General features: G+C 35.9%; 1 protein-coding gene and 1 pseudogene across 1 annotated transcript; one reads left to right on the forward strand and one right to left on the reverse strand.

Annotated features, from left to right (window-relative positions):
• Nucleotides 1-13,491: 13,491 nt before the first annotated feature.
• LOC137406849 (dynein heavy chain-like) lies at nucleotides 13,492-14,340 on the reverse strand (annotated as a pseudogene).
• A 447-nt stretch (nucleotides 14,341-14,787) lies between these two features.
• Nucleotides 14,788-19,762, forward strand: LOC137406851 (uncharacterized). Its single transcript, XM_068093458.1, has 3 exons — nucleotides 14,788-14,888; nucleotides 15,805-17,612; nucleotides 19,577-19,762. Exons 1-3 carry the CDS (start codon nucleotides 14,788-14,790, stop codon nucleotides 19,681-19,683), a joined length of 2,016 nt encoding a protein of 671 aa, XP_067949559.1. The 3' UTR covers nucleotides 19,684-19,762.
• Nucleotides 19,763-21,274: the final 1,512 nt, after the last annotated feature.

Below are 21,274 nucleotides of genomic sequence, written 5' to 3' on the forward strand. Positions count from 1 at the left end.
TGGGAGCAAGCTTTAGTGATGTTGCGTGTAACAAACAGCAGCTATGAGGGTTTTAACCTAGATAATGACTATTTGTCCAATGAATCCATTGTATCCCGTAGAGCTTAATGGGTTAGATTGCCATCTTGTGAACAGGAGGTTATTAGATCAAATTTTCTGCATTAGTATTTTTCATAGCTAGATTTAAATTGCCATAACTGGACACAGGGTGTAGAGAGAATCAACACAAACAGTTATATATAGATTGAGTCAATCAGTGGAAGCAGCACCCCAATACCTTCCAACTCAGCTACCAGATCATAAATTTCCCACTAGTATCACTTGTCATTCACTAACTAAAAACAGTTTGACACATTCTTTAGAGATATTTATAGAAAAACTGTTGCATTTAATGAAACTGTTAATTTTAAATGTTTTCGGCTTTTTATTTAAAGATTTATATTTCAGGTCCAGCGGACTATGATAGACCAATTGGTTATCATCAGAAGCCAGAGCCGGGATACACTATGCCAGAACGGCATTTCTATAAGCGAGGTATGCCAAGTTAGCTAGAAATATATTAGTGTCACTTAGAATATGGCACACACTTCACACTTGTTATCAGAGACTCAGTATAAACAAGGACAATAAATTTTTAAGCGAATGAGCAGATGACTCTCAAATGTAAATATACTGGGTAGTATTTTCCATATGATCATATTAACAATAAGCTATTTATATGCTTTAGTAAGGAATGTAGAGGATATCCCTGGTCCAAATGCTTACCTTACACACTCAAAAGATAAACCAAGAGAACCAAGGGCAGTTGTCATCCCTCGTCGCAATCCAAACTCAGGTAGTAACACACATGGATGTCATGACTCTCACCGCCTAAAGATATGTTATGTATATATAAATGTATATATATATGTATACATATACATTGTATATATGTATATAATGTATGTACATGCATACTGAGGCTAACTCAGTCTATTTTTCTTACACATATTCATATACTAGCTGAATGCCCGGCGTTGTACGAGTAATGAAAATAATTACCAATGAATTTGAGTAACTAACTGGTGAACTAGTGACTTAGGCTAGTCTAAATCATTACTATAATAATAGCCGTAAAGCCAGCTGAATTTTACGTGTAATACCAAGCTGGCCAATAGTATTTTTGCAAGCGCTACATAGATATGTGCACTATTATACCATAGTATGCTGTAGTGTGTTGGGTTAGCTTGTCAGTCAAGACCTGGAAGTTCCGTGTTTAAGTCCAGTGTGAAGTGGATTTTTTGTTTTAGGTGAATGCCCCGCGTTGCACAGTAATAAAATAGTTACCTAATGAATTCGAGTAACTTAGATAATAAAGTTACTAATTTACTATAATAAAAGTCGTGTCCTACATTTAAAGTTTGTGCAGTTATGTTACTCGTATCCTGCGTTCTTTCGTGACGTCATTCTATCATTGTCCGCCAACTTTACGGACACATTTTATCGTTAAAACACCAAACTTGTGCAATTAATTATTGCAAACGACGCTTTTGTTTGCAAATTTTTTATTTTAGTGTCAAAACAACACCGAAAAATACTATTTATCAAGAGAATGACGATCGTTTTCTACAAAGATGGCGGCTTTTTCGTGGACGAGCGCATGTGCAAACAGGGTGATGACATGAAAAAAACGATGGATTGATCTATAACATAATCAGGAACTTAATGCGTGCTAGCATTTTTGCAAGCGATGCACAAGCATGCGCACTATTATGCATAATATGGCAAGGATAATGTAGTATGGTGGATCAGTTCCCTGGTCTGAAGATTTGGAAGTTTTGAGTTAAAATTCTTTGCCAAGCAGATTATTTGTTTTCAAAACTTTTTCACCATAACTGGACAGAGGAATAAGAAACATCGAGGTTTATATATATATACTGTAGAAGTAATAACAGTAACATCTACAGTTGATCTCCTTCTAATAAAACAACTTCCATGTATTACTCTAAATGTGATATAACATGAGTGTACATGTTTCTGGAATCTTCATTCATTTGAATAAATACTTTTTATACATGACAAAAATAAGAGAAATTTTTTAAGGTATTTGAAATGGCAATGATTAAAAAATATGCGGTATGCCAAGACTCAAAAGGAACCACTGAGAATATTTGTTTTGGCTGTAGAGGGCACACGATGCAGTAACAGATTGAAGATTGTGGCCATTTTGTGCGAATTTAACATGACTAGGAATTTGTTTTGCTGGTGTGTGCCTACAGAACAGCTTATCAAGTTTAATCATTTTGTAAACAGAAACAGATGCACCAGCCCCAAATGAGTATGTCATACGAGGAGCATATGACAAGCACACGAGAATATATGATGGACGCGGACCGAATATAACATTTAGAGGGAACTATGCAGGGGAAGTTCAGCAAGGTTACGACTTTAATTTATATGACTTATCTTCAAAGTTGATAGGTACATGTAGGTACATGTAGGTACATGTAGGTGGTATCAGAAAAGACAGAGATACATTTGTGATGTTTGGAAATATTCTTAAAAAATCAGACCATGCTAGAAAACACTTAGGAATATAAATCATCAAATTGACGAAAATACAATTAGAATAGAGATTAAATTAAAGTATATAAGTTGAGCAAAGTCAAGGTCTGTGCTGAATGTAGAATGCTGTGAAAATAAGTTGATAGGTCAGCATCTGTCAGAAAAGATTTAAAATGTTTGAAAACCGCCTTAAAAAAACTAAAAAACTTGGTAAAAAACATACTAGAAAAATATTAAAAATTGAAATTATTTATTGACCAAAACATAATTAAAGAATATATAAATAGAAGCTTAGGTCATATTAGATCACAAGTTGTCATTTCAAAGTCTCTTGTTGATAAGTGAAACTGGGCCGATTAACACATATAAGACCTTGTGCTGCCACTAAGGCTTTCCTGGAAATTTTTATTTAGAAAACAAATGCAATGTTAAAAACCATTTTTATGAAAATTGCTTCAGTTTAAAAACAAATTCAAAAAATCAAAAAGGTCAAGAACTTGCATAACTATGACACTAAAAAAAAACTATTTTGAGAAATTAAAATACTTGGATATTTTTTGATAGCCTTTGGAATAAGACAGTATGAAAAGTACTTAGCACTAAGTAACTGTTACACTTGACAATACGAAAGACAACCACCTTTTTAGCCTGCGATATATTTTGTTGGAACGAAAATCCAACAATAAAATAGCAAATGATTACTATAGAGAAGCTACCAGGTCCAAGCGATTACAGACCATACCATGATGAACAAGTGCAAGGAGGTACATTTGGTACTAGCAGTAAGAAACCTACAGCTTACCCAGATTGCCTAAATTATAGACCACACCTCAGGTCTACGAAAGGTACTCCGGGGGCGGCATCATACAACCCAAACAATCACTGCATTGCTAACAACTCATCAACCAGGAAGTCAATGGGCATGAGAGTTAAAAGCAAAAAATTTAAAGGTATGTAAAATTACCTTTGTTAACCCTTTAAAGATGTGGTTGCGTCAAATTTGAATCGATCTTAAAAAAAAGCATTTTTTTTCTCTATCAGTTGATATGTTGCTTGTTGTGTTAGGCAATCTCATTGCCAAGATATTTGAAGATTAAAATCGAAAACATCTGATCGCCGTAAAAACGCTCAGGCCAAAAGAACATGCCCAGACTTGCCCAAAATGATGTCACGCGGTATTTATCTGTCAATATATCCCGTATTCACATCGGCTATTTGCAATAAAAGTCTAGTCCTACGCGGCTCTGTTGGCATATATTTTATGTTGTATATGCTCATGTTGGTTAGAATAAAATTTTAAACCCTGCTACAGATACATAATTATTAATGTTTCAAAGGCCTCAAATAACGAAAATTGAAAATTTGTCTTACTCACTTTCTCCAAATGTGTGTAAACATTTGAGTACCGACTACCAATTCTAATGGTCTGCGGTAATTCTGTCAAGCAAACTATGTAGTATAAGGTCTTTGTATCAGCACAGTTCTGCCGCTACCCACACTAACGATATACAGCCTCCCAAAAGCCCCGCCCACATTATGTCCGTCGCCTATCCTTGGGGTGGGGCTGTATATCATTGCCCACACCGAAAACTAGTTTCTTACTACCGTAAGTAAAATAAGCAAATGCGTCTTTGAAAAGAATATATATAGGGGTAGAGAAGTCTGGGATGAGAAGTCTGCTGCAAACTGGATTTGAACTCACATTCTCCAGTTCTGCGGACATCCATATACTTTATCCAATTCACTACAATATTCTGCAAATCATGTTTTGCATTATCTTCAACAATTTAATTTTATCATATAATTTTTACAAGCAAAAAGATTTTCATCTCGGCATAAAGCTTTTATTAAAAATATCAAGTCGTGGCCACTCACATAGTTTTAGCTGATACAATAAGACAAATTCATCTACTGCAACAAACTCAAACAAAACATCATGGTTTATGCAGCACACATTCAAGTCTCTCTTTCCCCTTTATGGCAGTTTCCACACTGACAAAGCTGCTTCGGCTGGTGGGACGACATAAACATCCTGTAATCAGTAAAACAAATGCAATAAATATATGTTATTCATAGATATGTCATTCTAAAGCGTATCTACTGAAAGCTTTCAAATTGGGAGTTTGATAGATTGCGAGTGTAATTTTAAAAACGAATAAATGTTTAACGTGCCTTTATTAAGTACGCCAAGCCAACGATTCGAAGCTTTGTTTCTGGAAGTTGAAGATTTGCATTGATCAATCGATTTTCTTCACTTTCTACAAGTGAAAAGTGAACATCTAAAGTCAAATCATAAATCTAATTTACTAGATAAAACTGCCACAGAAAATTTGAAGCAAATGTAACTAGGTGAACCGATAAAGAAATATAAAATGATGATTAGTGATAGCAAAAAGTTATAATTTTATTAATTAGTACATGCATTAATGAGTACTAAAATATTACCTTTAGTATATTCATCAATCTAAGCCATTGTATTGCTAGATGCTAAAGATTAAAAAGAAGCCGTCAAGAACTCACTGTACGTACGTATCTCGCACGCGCAGGAAATTACATTTTAGCCTCAAACACGGAAATATAATCTGAATGTAAACTCAACAGGAAACTCTATAGGAGACTCAAAGTAAAAGATAAATTTACCTCCATTCTCCGATCTTCCTCCGTAGAACTTTAACTACCTAATGCCAAGAAAACTCGGAGTCACCTTCGCAGCAATTTTTACAATTATGTTGTTCGCCAATAAAACGTGTCGATCGAGTAATTCATTATAGTAACGATGTTGATTAATTTAGTAAATATCGATGTCCATGCGATTTAATAATGGAGTAAAATCCCTAAAATTGAGATCACAGACAACGCATTTTACGAGTTATAACATTTATTACGGCCTATATAAAAATTTCGCGCTGATGATTGGCTAAGGAAGCGACCTCATATTTATCGCTCGTGGTTTCTTTTCAGATGTATTGCGTGTGACGTCACGAAAGAAGCACCCGCTGGAACGTAAGCTTTTTAAAAGCGGGCCTCATTCAAACGCATATATCTCTGGACAGGGTTGGTCTACAAAAACAAAAATGGCATCAAAAAGTAGCTGATGTTTTAGCCTTTTATGGGTCTTAATTTCATTAAATTGAATTTTTTGATGCAACCACATCTTTAAAGCCTGAGATAGTTCAAGGAGTTGTGTTCCCACCCCTGAGTAAACTCGGCTATGTATTTTAGGTCGTTTCCCACACTTCCGGTTTACAAAAAACTGTGAACCTTTGGTTTCATGGTCCATCGTGCATTTTCAGTATGATTTCAAAGTTTCACGTTAAATGAACCATTAATTCTTGAGGTTTAGCCAAAATACCGAAGACACTTTTAATCGACCAATAAATGAAAAGTGGCTGCTGACAAACATTGTCTTCTATTGACACATTGAACAAAATCTTTAGTACTGAAGAATAAAAAGTAAACAAATTTAGAAGACTTCTCCTCAGCAACAAGAACTTCACTAAAACTATTTGTTTTTCTATTCATAACAAATACACACGTTCTATCGGGCTTGGTGTACCACAGTTATTATGAGTATTCAGTTACCTTCTACTTTTTTAAAATAGTGTGAAAGCAAAAATTTGCTCTATTTGATTTTTATTTTTTTCATTGAGTTCTACAAGCTTGGAGCTTTAATATGATATTCAGTTCACGAAGAATTGTGCTACTCTAAGTGCTTCCAGTTGATGGAATGTTGTTAATACGGTCTAACATCAGGGGACCTGCTTATATATACATGTAAGACTAGGCTTTAAAGTGTTAAAGTAGATTATCTCTAGATCACATTCAGGCATATTCACATTGGAGTTGTCCTCTCATGCTTTTAATGTTCATTTTTAACATGCAAGTTTTATGTAAACCTTGTACATTTGAATTATATCAAACTAGTATGTTATAAAATAGACAAACGTGACATTCAATTAAGACCTGGTCACATCGGAGTTGTCCTCTAATGCTGCTCATGTCTACTTTAGCATGCTAATTTTATGTGAGCTTCCCATATTTGAATGAAGTTTATTTAAAACTAGCGTGGTAAAATAGATAAACTCGGCGTTACATTCAGACATGGTCACATTAGAGTTGTCCTCTCATGTTTTCCATTATGCTGATTTTTGAGCACTACTTTTATGTGCACCTCAGACATTTAAAAAAGATTTACATAGAACTAATATGTTAAAATAGACAGTCAGGATTACATTCAGGCCACGACTTGAATATTTTTAATAAAAGCTTTATGCCGAGATGAAAATATTTTTGCTTGTAAAAATTATATAATAAAATAATATTGTTGAAGATAATGCAAAACATAATTTGCAGAATATTGTAGTGAATTGGATATGGTATATGGATGTCCGCAGAACTGGAGAATGTGAGTTCAAATCCAGTTTGCAGCAGACTTTTCATCCTTAAAACTCTATCCCTATCTATATTCTTTTCAAAGACGTGGCTTGCTTATTTCACTTCGGTAGTATTCGGTAAGAATACTACTAGTGAGAAGCTAGTACGTAGACGGTGTAAGCAATGATATACAGCCCCGCACCAAGGATAAGCGACAGACATAATGTGGGCGGGACTTATGGGAGGCTGTATATCGTTAGTATGGGTAGCTGCAGAACTATGCTGATACAAAGACCTCGTTCTACAAAGTTGGCTTGACAGAATTACCGTAGACCGGTAGAATTGGTAGTCGGTACCCAAATGTTTACACAACATTTGAAGAAAGTGAGTAGAACAAATTTTCAATTTTCGTTATTTGAGGCCTTTGAAACATTCATAATAATGCATCTGTAGCAGGATTTAAAATTTTATTCTAACCAACATGAGCAAATACAAAATAAGATATAATGCCAATAGAGCCGCGTAGGACTAGACTTTTATCGCAAATAGCCGATGTGAATATGAGAGATAGAGACAGGTTGTCTAACGCGTGACATCATTTTGGGCAAGTCTGGGCACGTTTTTGTAGCCTGAGCGTTTTTATGGCGATCAGATTTTTTTGGTTTTAATCTTCAAATATTTTGGCAATGTTATCGCGTAACACAACAAACAACATATCAACTGATAGAGAAAAAAATGCTTTCTTTTAAGATCAACTTAAATTTGACGCAACCACATCTTTAACATTAGAGTTGCCCCTTTTTGCTTCCCTTCTTACACTTAACGCTCATAAGGATGAGCGCTAAGTGTAAGAGATTCAGAACTTTAATCTAATAAGTGACAAGGTGAAATGTCTTTACTATTTCTGTATTTCTATTCATTGACATTCATGTTACCTGCTAGCATCACTCGATGTAAAAAAGTCTGTAAAGACTTGAAAATTAGAATCGTCAAATAAAGTTTTTTTCTTATATTTTTTAATTTAAAAGTTAAATTATATATAACATTCAATAACGAATGAAAAGTTTAAACATAACAACTGTCATGTATAAAATTAAGTTTGTATGCAAAAAAGCATATTTTAATATTTATTGTCGCCACTCATATCGGTTTATACTACCAACAAGTTAAGTTAACATAATCATAAATTAAACTCAAACCACCAAATACGATTTTATTGCCAAGTTAAAATATAGATAACATCAATAAAAAAAGGTAATATTTTAAATCAATAGTGATGAACAACGAAAAAGAATCCCAATGGGGTAAAATGTGCTCAGCAGTTTGTAAGTATTCGACTCTACTTTGGTTCCAGCAACAACTGATCAACTACAATTCATGACATTTGATTACATATGACCTTTCCTGATCACATTATGAATTTGAAAAAATAACGACTCCTTAAAAAAATTCTCTGAATAATCAAAACAAGTGAATATTTCGTTTTTTGTTGTTATTTGTTTGTCTGATAACAGACTTCCTTGACTATTCCTAAATTAAATGAAGCCTGTGATTCCTCAACGCATGACAGCACCAAATAGTGGTGAATCTGCTTTCTGTCTCATCAGATAGAGTGGGCCCAGGAGATTACAACCTCAGAGGATTGACAAGGACTGGCTACAGCACAGGGGCTCAATACTCCCTTGGCATCACTTATGCTGATGCCAAAGGTATGCACTTTCAACAAGGCAGAAAATAGATGAAAAGTCGACTTGAATGAAACACTCTTAACCAGGCCTGTATTCACTGGTTGCAAGTTGGCGCGGCTAATGTTAGGCGACTAGTTATGAACACCTGGGGGTGTGGAGGGGGAGTAGTGTAAGCCCCCAACAAGTTTCTCTTATGTCGGGCCTCAGCCAGGCCTCTCATGTGAAGTTGTAAAAATTTTTATCGGATAGTATCAACATTTTTCTATTTTTTGAGATTTGTTTTGTTTTAGGTGATGTGACTGACGAGACGTTTTAAAATTAAAATAGGCAAAACTTGTATGCAGTTGAAACGCTCAGAAAAAGACATATTTTTCTTTTGAGCGTTTTATCAAAGATCAATTTTGCCGATTTTATTTTAAGTTCATTCAGTGGGGCATGATGGCCAAGCGGATGTTTGGTAAAACATGATATTTTGCAAACCTTTATAAAAGTCGTTAACAAGAATATTTTGCCGCTGATGATGATAATAATGACGCCTAAGAACTACTAAAAGTTGATGTTTGTCTCTATGGCTTGGAATAAAGTGATATTCTACAGCGATAAAAGCCATTGGGCAAATAACTTTTCGAATAAATGATGTTCAGGTCGAGTTATCTGAAGCAATTTATCATTGCGTGGGAACGGACCAAACAAATCCGTTCGAGTTAACCTTGTGTGTGAGATGAAATTTTACATTTTATACAAGGGTGAGTTATCCGAGTTTGACTGTACTTAGCCGTGGAAAGTTCTTAAAAAGTTGGGGCGGCTCAGCCGGCCAGCTGCCCCAGGGAATACGGGCCTGCTCTTAACCTTATTATAAAAAATATTTAAATTTGTTTTTAATATTTACAGATGCATTTCTAATTGACAAGTTTATAATAAAAATCTCTCAAGTGAGTGCTTAATTCTTACAGCCCGAACAAAAGAGACGCTTCCAGCACCCTGTGACTACAGCGCAGAAATACAAAGAGAGGAGGGAAAAGGGTTCACAATAGCTGGACGCAATGCAAAACCTAATGATTGTTACAGAAAACGTAAGAGCGTTTATATAATGACTAGCTGTGCTACCCTGCGTTGCCCAGGTAATAGAAGTCTTTGGACAGAAAACTGATTTGTATTTAATATATAACAACATTTGCCATTCTAACTTTCAAACTACATATCATGAGAAAATTGTTTTTGTCTTATAAACAATGAGAAGTAGTGAGAGTTTTTGATATTGGCCTGCGCGCTATTAGCCAGTATGTTTAATAATGTGAGCGAACAGCTTCTTGTGACGTTATGCTATGACCCACGGCACACGCAAAGCAGTTAGGTATTTGCTTTCATATAATGACTTATATTGGCTAGCTAGCGATTCGATATCTGTAGTCTAGTGGGTAGGGTGTCAGACTGGTGAACGGCAGGGTGAGAGATCATATCTTCTTCAGTATGGAAACTTTATTCCAAAATTTTAAGATCTATAGACAATCCATTTTAAGACAATCAATTCTACAAATGCACACACGATGACAAACTTCGAAAAAAAAATATAGATGTAAAAATAAACTGCGGACCGATTTTTCCTCGAGTTCATATCTCATGTTATTTTCATGGTGGCCTTGACCTAGTGCTCATAATTTTAATAAAAACAACATGTTTCATTTAGCAAAGGTATGTATGTTTGTTGATATAAATCATGACTTGATAAGATGGGTACTGGCGGATGATAGAAAATTCATCAAGTTTTGGTGTTATTAGGTCTTTTTGTTATAGTAATGGGAATAAAAAATAGTAAGAAACCGCAAATATTCAGCTGAATAAAAAAATATTTATATAGGGTTTTAAATTTGTTTTGCCTAACCTTAACAAAAACTTTTTCTAAGTAACTTTTAGAGCTTAAAAATTTCATCTGAATACATTTTTGTGTAAATAGTCAATTATAATAAGGCTCATATTTATAGAGTACAAACATTAAGCTGACAAATGATATGCTGTATAGTAGAGTCATAGGTCTTGAGGACGATATGTACAAATGTGGTCAATAAATAACTATTTTTGTTTGATAGAACAGACAACTCCAGATTTCATAGAAAAGTTGGTCAAAAACATATGCTACATTTGGCTTGTAGACATGCAATGCATGCAGAGTTGTTAAAATGTTTCACATCACAAATATTATTTTGCTGATATACATAAAATTTACTTTCACAAGATTATACCATTCCAGCCAACTGGCCAGAATTAGCCTGTCTTGACAAACTGTTGTTTTTGCGGAGTTGTCCCCCGTCAAGTGGGCGAGCACCACAACAAGTTCTCAAGTTCTACTAAAGTTTACCGCAGAGACTGGTCGCTGGTTAAACGTTGTAATCTTATTTTTTTCTACATAGATTTTTGCGCGAAATTCGTTATGATTACCAATGGAGCGACCGACATAACATCGCAACCGAGCCGCATAGACGGAAGTGAACAACTCCCTATAAGTGCAGCTGATGCATCAGGCGCAGTACGTCTTGTGACAAGCTGTTGTGTTGCTCGCCCGCTCGATGGTGGACAACTCCTAAAAAACAACAGTTTGTCAAGACAGGCTAGGCCAGAATGGATACACCACTAGTGCCTACACCTTATGCGTGAAACCAAAAACTGCCGTGAGCCTTTGATTTCAGAGTTATAAGAGAACTTTCTTGATGACCAGGCGTTATTTTGTTTCTTGTGACAATTAAAAAACAAGGCATCAGTAGCGCAAAAACGTAGAAGAAATAATGAGGCTAAATTATCGTCCTCGAAAGCAAGATAAAGCTTATTGCCTTGCCTTTATGATAAGACTAACTCTGTCATTCACATGGCTTGATTAGAATTTTCTTACATCCTGCAACTTATATTTTTCTAATAAGTAGCATAACCAGAGAGCTGCAACATCGTGTGTCCTTAAGTAATCCTTGTGAAGATTTTAAAATCTTATTATAATGGGAGCCGTGTTCATCCATCCATCTGTAGCAAAGGTCAGAGATTAGAAAAAGATTGTATGGGATCTGAACTCATGACACTTGACTTACCAGCCAAACACTCTCATACCCGGGGTAATTGTGCAGACACTCTCATACCTGGGGTAATTGTGCAGACACCCTCATACCTGGGGTAATTGTGCAAACACTCTCATACCCGAGGTAATTGTGCAAACACTCTCATACCTGGGATAATTGTGCAAACACTTTCATACCTGGGGTAATTGTGCAAACACTCTCATACCCGGGGTAATTGTGCAAACACTTTCATACCCGGGGTAATTGTGCAGACACCCTCATACCCGGGGTAATTGTGCAAACACTCTCATACCTGGGGTAATTGTGCAAACACTCTCATACCTGGGGTAATTGTGCAAACACCCTCATACCTGGAGTAATTGTGCAGATACTCTCATACCTGGGGTAATTGTGCAAACACTCTCATACCCGGGGTAATTGTGTTCTCATACCTGGGGTAATTGTGCAAACACTCTCATACCTGGGGTAATTGTGCAAACACTCTCATACCTGGGGTAATTGTGCAAACACCCTCATACCTGGGGTAATTGTGCAGACACTCTCATACCTGGGGTAGTTGTGCAAACACTCTCATACCCGAGGTAATTGTGCAAACACTCTCATACCTGGGGTAATTGTGCAAACACTCTCATACCTGGGGTAATTGTGCAAACACTCTCATACCTGGAGTAATTGTGCAAACACTTTCATACCCGGGGTAATTGTGCAGACACCCTCATACCTGGGGTAATTGTGCAAACACTCTCATACCCGAGGTAATTGTGTAAACACTCTCATGCCTGGGATAATTGTGCAAACACTTTCATACCTGGGGTAATTGTGCAAACACTCTCATACCCGGGGTAATTGTGCAAACACTTTCATACCCGGGGTAATTGTGCAGACACTCTCATACCTGGGGTAATTGTGCAAACACATAGTTGAGTGCCATGTTACTCTCTCTGTTGTATAGGCACACCTGACCATCTCTCACAGCATACTAAACTGCCAGTTTTCAAAACCGGAAGCTTTATACCGTGTTGTATTGACAGATTGTTCAATAATGCACCAGTTAAAAGTTGTCTGCTCACACACCTGCTAGTTATAGTATACATCTCTGCTAAATGCTAGAACATACTTTCTGCTGTTGTAGCAAAAAGGGGAATAAAAGATCCAGGCCCAAAATACAATGTAGCTGGACTCTCAAGATATGGCACAATGCATGGCAAAGGCGTTGAATTGAAGAGCCGACCTTCTCCCCATGTTTACCTCGGCAACCACCTGACAGCAGCTCTCACGACTGATGGATGCAGCGTGAAAACATACGACGATCATATTAGTTTCGGATAACCTGACCTGAGTTGATAAGATTACAACTTAAGCTTGAATCACTTTCTTAGATTAATGTATCATTTGCAATGATTAATGTCTGTCTGGTCTTTTACCCGTGAAATCTACGGGTACTCGGATCTCAAGTACTCGGATTTTGCAATAATTAAAAAACATATTTTGCCATGATGTAATAATCTTATCCTTTCTTTGTAACTTATCTATTTATCTCTAAAATTAAATGTTTTGACACGAAATATAGAATCGCATTGCATAGCCAGAGCTGGTAAACCTAGCAGAATGTGTAATAGTCCAATGAAAGGCCAACTATTCTAAGTCACTAGTTTAGAAATACTTTTACCGATATTTTATTTGCCAAAATAGACTACATGCGTTTGAAGAACAGCTTGTTCAGCAAAATTAAATCTGACAAGAATCGAATAATCTAATAATAATATTATTAATAAATTAATAATATTTTCTCAAATTCGTTTTGTTTTACTTGCAGGATGTTCTTACATAGATCTGCTGTGTACTACTAGATATACACTGCTGTATACTACTAGACATACACTGCTGTATACTATTAGACATACACTGCTGTATACTACTAGACATACACTGCTGTATACTACTAGACATACACTGCTGTATACTACTAGACATACACTGCTGTATACTACTAGACATACATGTACACTGCTGTATACTACTAGATATACACTGCTGTATACTACTAGATATACACTGCTGTATACTACTAGACATACACTGCTGTATACTACTAGACATACACTGCTGTATACTACTAGACATACACTGCTGTATACTACTAGACATACACTGCTGTATACTACTAGACATACACTGCTGTATACTACTAGACATACACTGCTGTATACTACTAGACATACACTGCTGTATACTACTAGACATACACTGCTGTATACTACTAGACATACATGTACACTGCTGTATACTACTAGATATACACTGCTGTATACTACTAGATATACACTGCTGTATACTACTAGACATACACTGCTGTATACTGCTAGACATACACTGTTGTATACTGCTAGACATACACTGCTGTATACTGCTAGACATACACTACTTTATACTGCTAGACATACACTGATGTATACTACTAGACATACACTGTTGTATATTGCTAGATATACACTGCTGTATACTGCTAGACATACACTGCTTCATACTGCTAGACATACACTGCTGTATACTACTAGACATACACTGATGTATACTACTAGACATACACTGTTGTATATTGCTAGATATACACTGCTGTATACTGCTAGACATACACTGATGTATATCAGACTATCGTAGCAACTCAGCATATCAGCCTAATTTTAGCCACAATCTTTTATGTAGTTTACGCAAAAAACTCTCAAATAGGGTGTAGCATTTTCAGCAACAGCCTAAAGACAATTATCTTACAAGGATCTTGAACAACTTCTTCGTCCTAGCATCCTCCAATTTCGCAACAACTTCTATCTAGCATCCTCCATAGGGCCATGACAGAGCGGTTTGGGTGTGCACGAGTCTTTTTGTTCACTCATGACGTAAATGAGAGACGGACACCTCAACGATGTTGAAGGAAATACATCTGCGTAAGTTGGACTAATTACCAAAAGATTAGCGTGTGGCAGGTTAAGCCATTCCTCTATTTTCATCTGATCGAGCACACTGCCTTCGCATTCCTACGAAATATACAGTGCCATACCAGTGTTACAGAGAGCCTAGCGTAGAGGATACCAGTAACTATAGCAGTAACTACAGCAGAGATGGATGAAGACACTACAATACTTCTTGGCTTTGCTCTCGGAGTGATAGCTTTGATGGTGCTTATTCTGGTCTGGGTCGTAGTCTATTGCTTATGTTGCAGGTAACTTAACAATTCACATATTCAACTTGTTGCATTTAGTATCTTTTAAAAGCTATGTTTTGTGATTTTGATTAACTGCAACACCTACTAGAAATTGTATGAGAAAGTTGAAATTACAAATATCATTTGATGTGGTTTGACTCTGTTGTAGCGATAGAACATAATGTTTTGATTTACTAAAATTGATCAAACTTTACAAACCATAAGATATCAACATCTATAATAGTTTAACAATTACATTTTTTCATGATGGTGATGCAATAATTACAGAAACAGATAATAAAGTGCTTTAAATATCAACCAATTTGGTATAGAGTATTGCTCCTATCAGCTGAGACATATCTTTATAACATTTAATTTTAGCGTTTTATATTCTGGTAGACTGTATTGAGGTATTTAACCCGGTCAAAAGTAGAAATACATTGAGTTACATCAAAACAAAATTTAAAAACTATTTTATCTTGTTTACATTCATAACACATTTTTTAAGGGAATATTTTTATATACAAACAAAACAGATATGAGGTTTTGAGCTCTCGCTAATTTTACGTAAACAGACATTGGTTATGCCTAACTAAATCGATTGTCTAATAATCTTAACACAAGTTTTTTTATATTTGAAAAACCTGCATTCAATTTCAAGAAACAATAGTACGACGAACCAAATCAAATCAAATTCAACGACAAAAAATATAAATCATTCACTGATAACATTAAGCATTTTGTGTGTGACAACATATAATTTTGTATGTGTAACACAGAGTCTTCCTGTGTACCTGCAGCTTGTCATACCCATAGCAGTTAGCACTGTAGACCAACCATTATAGGTAGGTTTTATTTTAGCATGGAATTTTTTACCAAATTGAATCACCATATTTTAAAGTTTAATAGCTTCCTATAACTGTATATGCTGTAGGGAAAACGAACATTACGAGTCTAAACAAATGAATTCTGGCCATTACCGACCAAGACAACAGTCAGAAACAACTGGAAGTAGACTGGGAGACCTTCCTGAACTTCCTTCTGGCAAAGAAAGCATCCCCAAACTTTCAGGGCAGCAAGGGAGTATGGCTACTAGAGAGGGCGGTCAAGAAAATGAGGCGTACGAACCAGCATATACTGACCCGATATATTCCTACTGTGATTCAGGCAACTATCAATATCAAGCACCTGTGCCACTTGACACACATGCTTATGAAGGCATGCCTAAAGCTGAAGCGCCCTCTACGATGACTGTGCAGTATACGAGGAATGATGACACTCTGCAGAGAGATATGCTAGAAATATTGCGAACGGCGCGCCGCACAGCGAGTATCGTTAATGAAGGTTATGTTGATATTTTAGCGCCGCAGCCAACTCAAAATGAATATGACGACAACATGAGCCCATTCGTACGTAGACACTCCCTAGTTGATCGTCAAAATGGAAACGATGATTCAACCCTCAAGGCTAAAAGGAATTTACTACAGGACTCAGAAAGTAAAGATGTGCAGCCATCAGCAAATATTTTTACAATCAACAATGCGATTTACTTTAGGCGAACAGATGGTGAGTCGACTATCCCCATCCTTAGTAATGAGTCGACTACTAATACCCAGTCAATTATCAATGCCTGCAGCAGTGAGTTGACTATCAATCCTCTTAGTAGTGAGTCGACTATCAACGCCATTAGTAAGGAGCAGGCTATCAACGCTCCAAGTACTGAGTCAACTATCGATGCCCCTAGAAATGAGTCGACTATCGATGCCCAAGGAACTGACTCGACTATCCATACCTGTAGTACTGAGTCAACTATCAATGCCCTTAGTAATGAGTTGGCTATTGATGCCCATGAAACTGAGTCGACGATTAATACCTGCAGTAATGAGTCAACTACCAACACCCTTCGTAGTGAGTCAACTACCAATGCCTGCAGCAGTGAGTTGACTATCAATCCTCTTAGTAGCGAGTCGACTATCAACGCCGTTAGTCAGGAGCAGGCTATCAATGCTCCTAGTACTGAGTCAACTATCGATGCTCTTAGGAATGAGTCAACTATTGGTGCCCAAGGAACTGAGTCGACTATCCATACCTGTAGTAATGAGTCGACTATCAATGCCCTTAGTAATGAGTTGGCTATTGATGCCCATGAAACTGAGTCGATGATCAATACCTGCAGTAATGAGTCAACTATCAATGCCCTTCGTAATGAGTCAATTATCGATGCCCATGAAACTGAGTCGACTATCAATACCTGTAGTAATGAGTCGACTATCAATACCCGTAGTAACGAGTGCATAGAGAACTTTGAATTACAAGACTGTTGCACAACTCAAGAAAAACAGAGTCGATGTTCGTCGGAAACAAGCAGTACTAGTGCTACAGATATAGAATTGTGCCAAATTTTGAAAGTTGACATCGGCGCTGCCAGTGACGAATCCAGTTCTGATTACTATAACCTTACGGAATGGCTTCTAGACAGTGAGAAACTTCACTGCACAGATATTAGCATGCAAGAGAATGACTTTTATGTAAAAACTGAAGGACCGGGCAACGTATTTGAGACAAGCTTGCCTCAGGTGACAAGAGGTAGTTCAGAAGTACCAGCCAATGCCTCCAGGGATAATGAGCTCACAGCCGCTGACACATTGAGCAATAAAGACACAAAAGAAGATCAACACATAATCCCTGTTCCTAGGCCGCGAAACATAGTAACTACTGATGAAGTGGCCAACCAACTGAACAGTAAGTAACTGATTATTGGTGGAGTGTTAAGCCAGGGGTTGATGAGCAATAGAAAAACACTTCTTAATAGAATCCTTTTCCACAGATGATTGCATAAATCCCAGTGTTAAGTAAGTGCCTCATTTCTTTGTATTTGGAACAACACACTTTATAGTGTGATGAGCTTATTCCTTTGTTTATGAGAGATCAGAAATCAGTGCAAGACACTGCATCAAAACAACTTCATAAGATCCCATGATCTGACTATCTAGCTAGTCAAAACTCAATAGTCCGCTATCAAGCTAGATAGAGCTGAAGAGTTAGCGAGTACTGAACTGAATTAACACCCGGTAACTGAAACTATCAAGCATCTTGAGATATCCTGAAACACGGATTATCCATCATTCTTACTCATTATAATTCCATGATCTTTCCTGTCTCTCATCAAAATAATTCTTTAAAATTTGGTACTGAAGTGCTGAGTCATGCCTGAGTCATGCGCTATTCTTATCACCATTATTATTATTGCCATTATTCTTTTATCAGTCTATGAAAAGTCAAAGACTATCCTAAGATATACCTTTATTATTTGAAGATGCTCTAATTAAAAATTTAATTTATTTATATTCCAAAATCATCAACCAGATGTAAGAAACCAATGGTTAAACATTATAATCTAACTCTTGTCAAATGTGTCAAGTGTATAAGGAAATGCTGAGCTAGCTGAATGAAAATTTTTCTGCCTATTGCGGAAAATACATTTTGTATTATAGATTTGTATTATATATTTATAATATATTGATATTATATACTTGTACTACGTATTCATATTTTATACTAACTATATATTTTATGCACAAAATATTAAAAACAGAACTTGACCTCCAAATAGTAAGTTGAAATAGGGTTTAAACTGGGTTTGACATCTAATTACTCTGCATTTTGTTTAGAATATCTACACAGGTAGATGCACAGGTATCTACAAAGGTATCTACATTGGTATCTACAGTGGTATCTAAAGGGGTACTGCTTGACAAATGCGAATGCATGGAGCCAGTTGGAGAGGAAATAAGTGCAACATTTAGTTTACATCACTCACTTTTATTTATATAACCTCCTTTGCATTTTTACATGAAGCTCTATCTTTATTATAGTTATATGAAAACATAAAACTAACATATAATATGAAAACATACTACAAATACATGATATAAACATTTAATAATGAAGTTCAGGAAAAAACTGCTAACTTCGCATGATTGCAATTTCAATTTCCTTTTTGCATATTTAAAATTATTTTTAACTAAATAATGATAAATAACAAGGCTTTTCAGTACATCTATTTGACTGGTCTAAACATTGGCAAGTTTTAAGTATGAGGAGTCAATTAATATACATGCATGTGGTAATTTACCACTAAAAAACTACTCTGTTGAATTACTTAAATAGATGGCAGCACTGAGAAAAAAATTTGAACAATTTACTAAACATTTAATCTTCAAGCGATGAGAAATATTCACACCGCTTTAGCATCTTGTTTTATGATGAAAGTGAAGTGATACAAAAGTACTAAAAGTACTGCTGATGGAATTTTTTATAAAAAATGTAACAACAAAAGACACGATGTATCAATTCGATCATTCATTAGTTGACTATACATAGAGTTTTTTCCTGTAGTCATGACACGTGATTCCCATAATTAATATGAATACCCTGACAAGTTAGTAAACGTGTCTGTCAGAGTACTAATCACATAAAAGCTAAAGCTGGATTCTGATGAATATGCAACAATTGATCGCTTTATATCGCTTTTGTAAACTCAATACTAATTTTAACTAAGTTTAACACTCCAACTCATATGGAACTTAGTGTATATAACATGAAAAAAAAACAATTGGATAATTACTCTACATCATGTGAGATTCTAGATTGGCATAAATATTTTTATAAACACTAGAATTTATACCAGTGTTGCTATTTTGTAGGCGAGACGGTTCCTACGAATGCTGATATACCGGAGCCAAAGCCCCGGCGCTCCAGGACACCAGCTAATCCGCCACCATATGACCAAATTGTTGATTATGGTCAGTAAGGAAGTCAACTCGGCAGACATCTTTAAACATAAATATCCCAAAACAAAATATTTGATAACTATATATTATGTACATATTTGCCAGTATTATTTATGAAATATATTCCACATAAAATTATTGCTTCTTATTGCGCCTTGTCTTCCTATAAAGGACACCTGTGACATCTTGTCATACTATGACTGCAGATTTGTATGTTAGTCAAAACTGTAAGGAGAACAAAATGGGTGTGACGAATAAAACACATCTTTCACTGATTGATCTTATGTATAATTTTTTAGTTGCTCATACTGTAAACCCATAAGAACTAACATAAATCAAGGATGATCCATAACTGGTTAACCAACGCACTTGTGACTCATTACTACAATGCGACTCACTGCTAGCGACCTGAGTGTTCATTTGGAACATTCTGATATCCTGACAATCTACCCTAAGTCTAAGTTTAAACCGATCAAACAGGGCCACTTGTTATGCAGTGACCATCAGTATGTTAGAGATAAAATACCCGATAACAAATAAACAGATCAAATTAATCTTGCATTTTTATTGCCAGGGCTTTGTATGATTAAAGATAAACAAATTCCAATTAGAGATTTAAATTTACATTTAAAAATTACACAAAATTTTAGCAAATTTTATCAGAGCGTATTGGTGTTTTTTTACCATTTGGGATAGTTTTTGATGTTTGAGGTAACCTGACTGCCAGAATAATTCAAGATTAAAATTGACAATAATTGATCGCAGTTAAAACGCTGAGATCAAATGAAAGTGCGATTATAACGCCTACAGCTGTACTTCGGCAAAGAAACTGACAGAATAGCGACGTATAACGCTGCAACTTGAACACAACAGCTGATATTAATAATGAGAGAGAAGGGCAGCTGGCAACTTCATGTAATTACGACATTCTGGCACGTATTTTGCTTCTGAGCATTTTAACCGCAGGCAAGTTTTATTGATTTTAATCTTGCAACATCCTGGCAGTCGGATCATCTCAAACGTCTAAAACAATCTTAAATGATAAAATATACCAAAACTTTTGATGAAATCTAATAAAATTTTGTGCAAGTTCATCTTTGAGCCAAATCTAACTTCTTTCATAAGTACAAGTTTTATGAATAATTAAAAAAATTATAATCGATTTATAACAACGCATTAAGCGTATCCTCATAAACTAAATCACTAAAACAGTTTTCTTTCATTAAACTTTGTTGAAGTGATTGAAAAACTACGGCAGTCCTAAAACTCTAGCCAGCAGAATCTCTCATAATGTACAGGATCACTGACAGCACCTTTCATCTTGTACAGGATCACTGACAGCACCTCTCATATTGTACAGTACCACTGACGGCACCTCTCATATTGTACAGTACCACTGACAGCATCTCTCATATTGTACAGGATCACTGACAGCATCTCTCATATTGTACAGGATCACTGACAGCACCTCTCATATTGTACAGTACCACTGACAGCACCTCTCATCTTATACAGTACCACTGACAGTACCTCTCATCTTGTACAGTACCACTGACAGCATCTCTCATATTGTACAGGATCACTGACAGCACCTCTCATATTGTACAGTAC

This window comes from Watersipora subatra, chromosome 10 (assembly GCF_963576615.1).
Source record: "Watersipora subatra chromosome 10, tzWatSuba1.1, whole genome shotgun sequence".
NCBI classification, from domain to species: Eukaryota; Metazoa; Bryozoa; class Gymnolaemata; order Cheilostomatida; family Watersiporidae; genus Watersipora; species Watersipora subatra.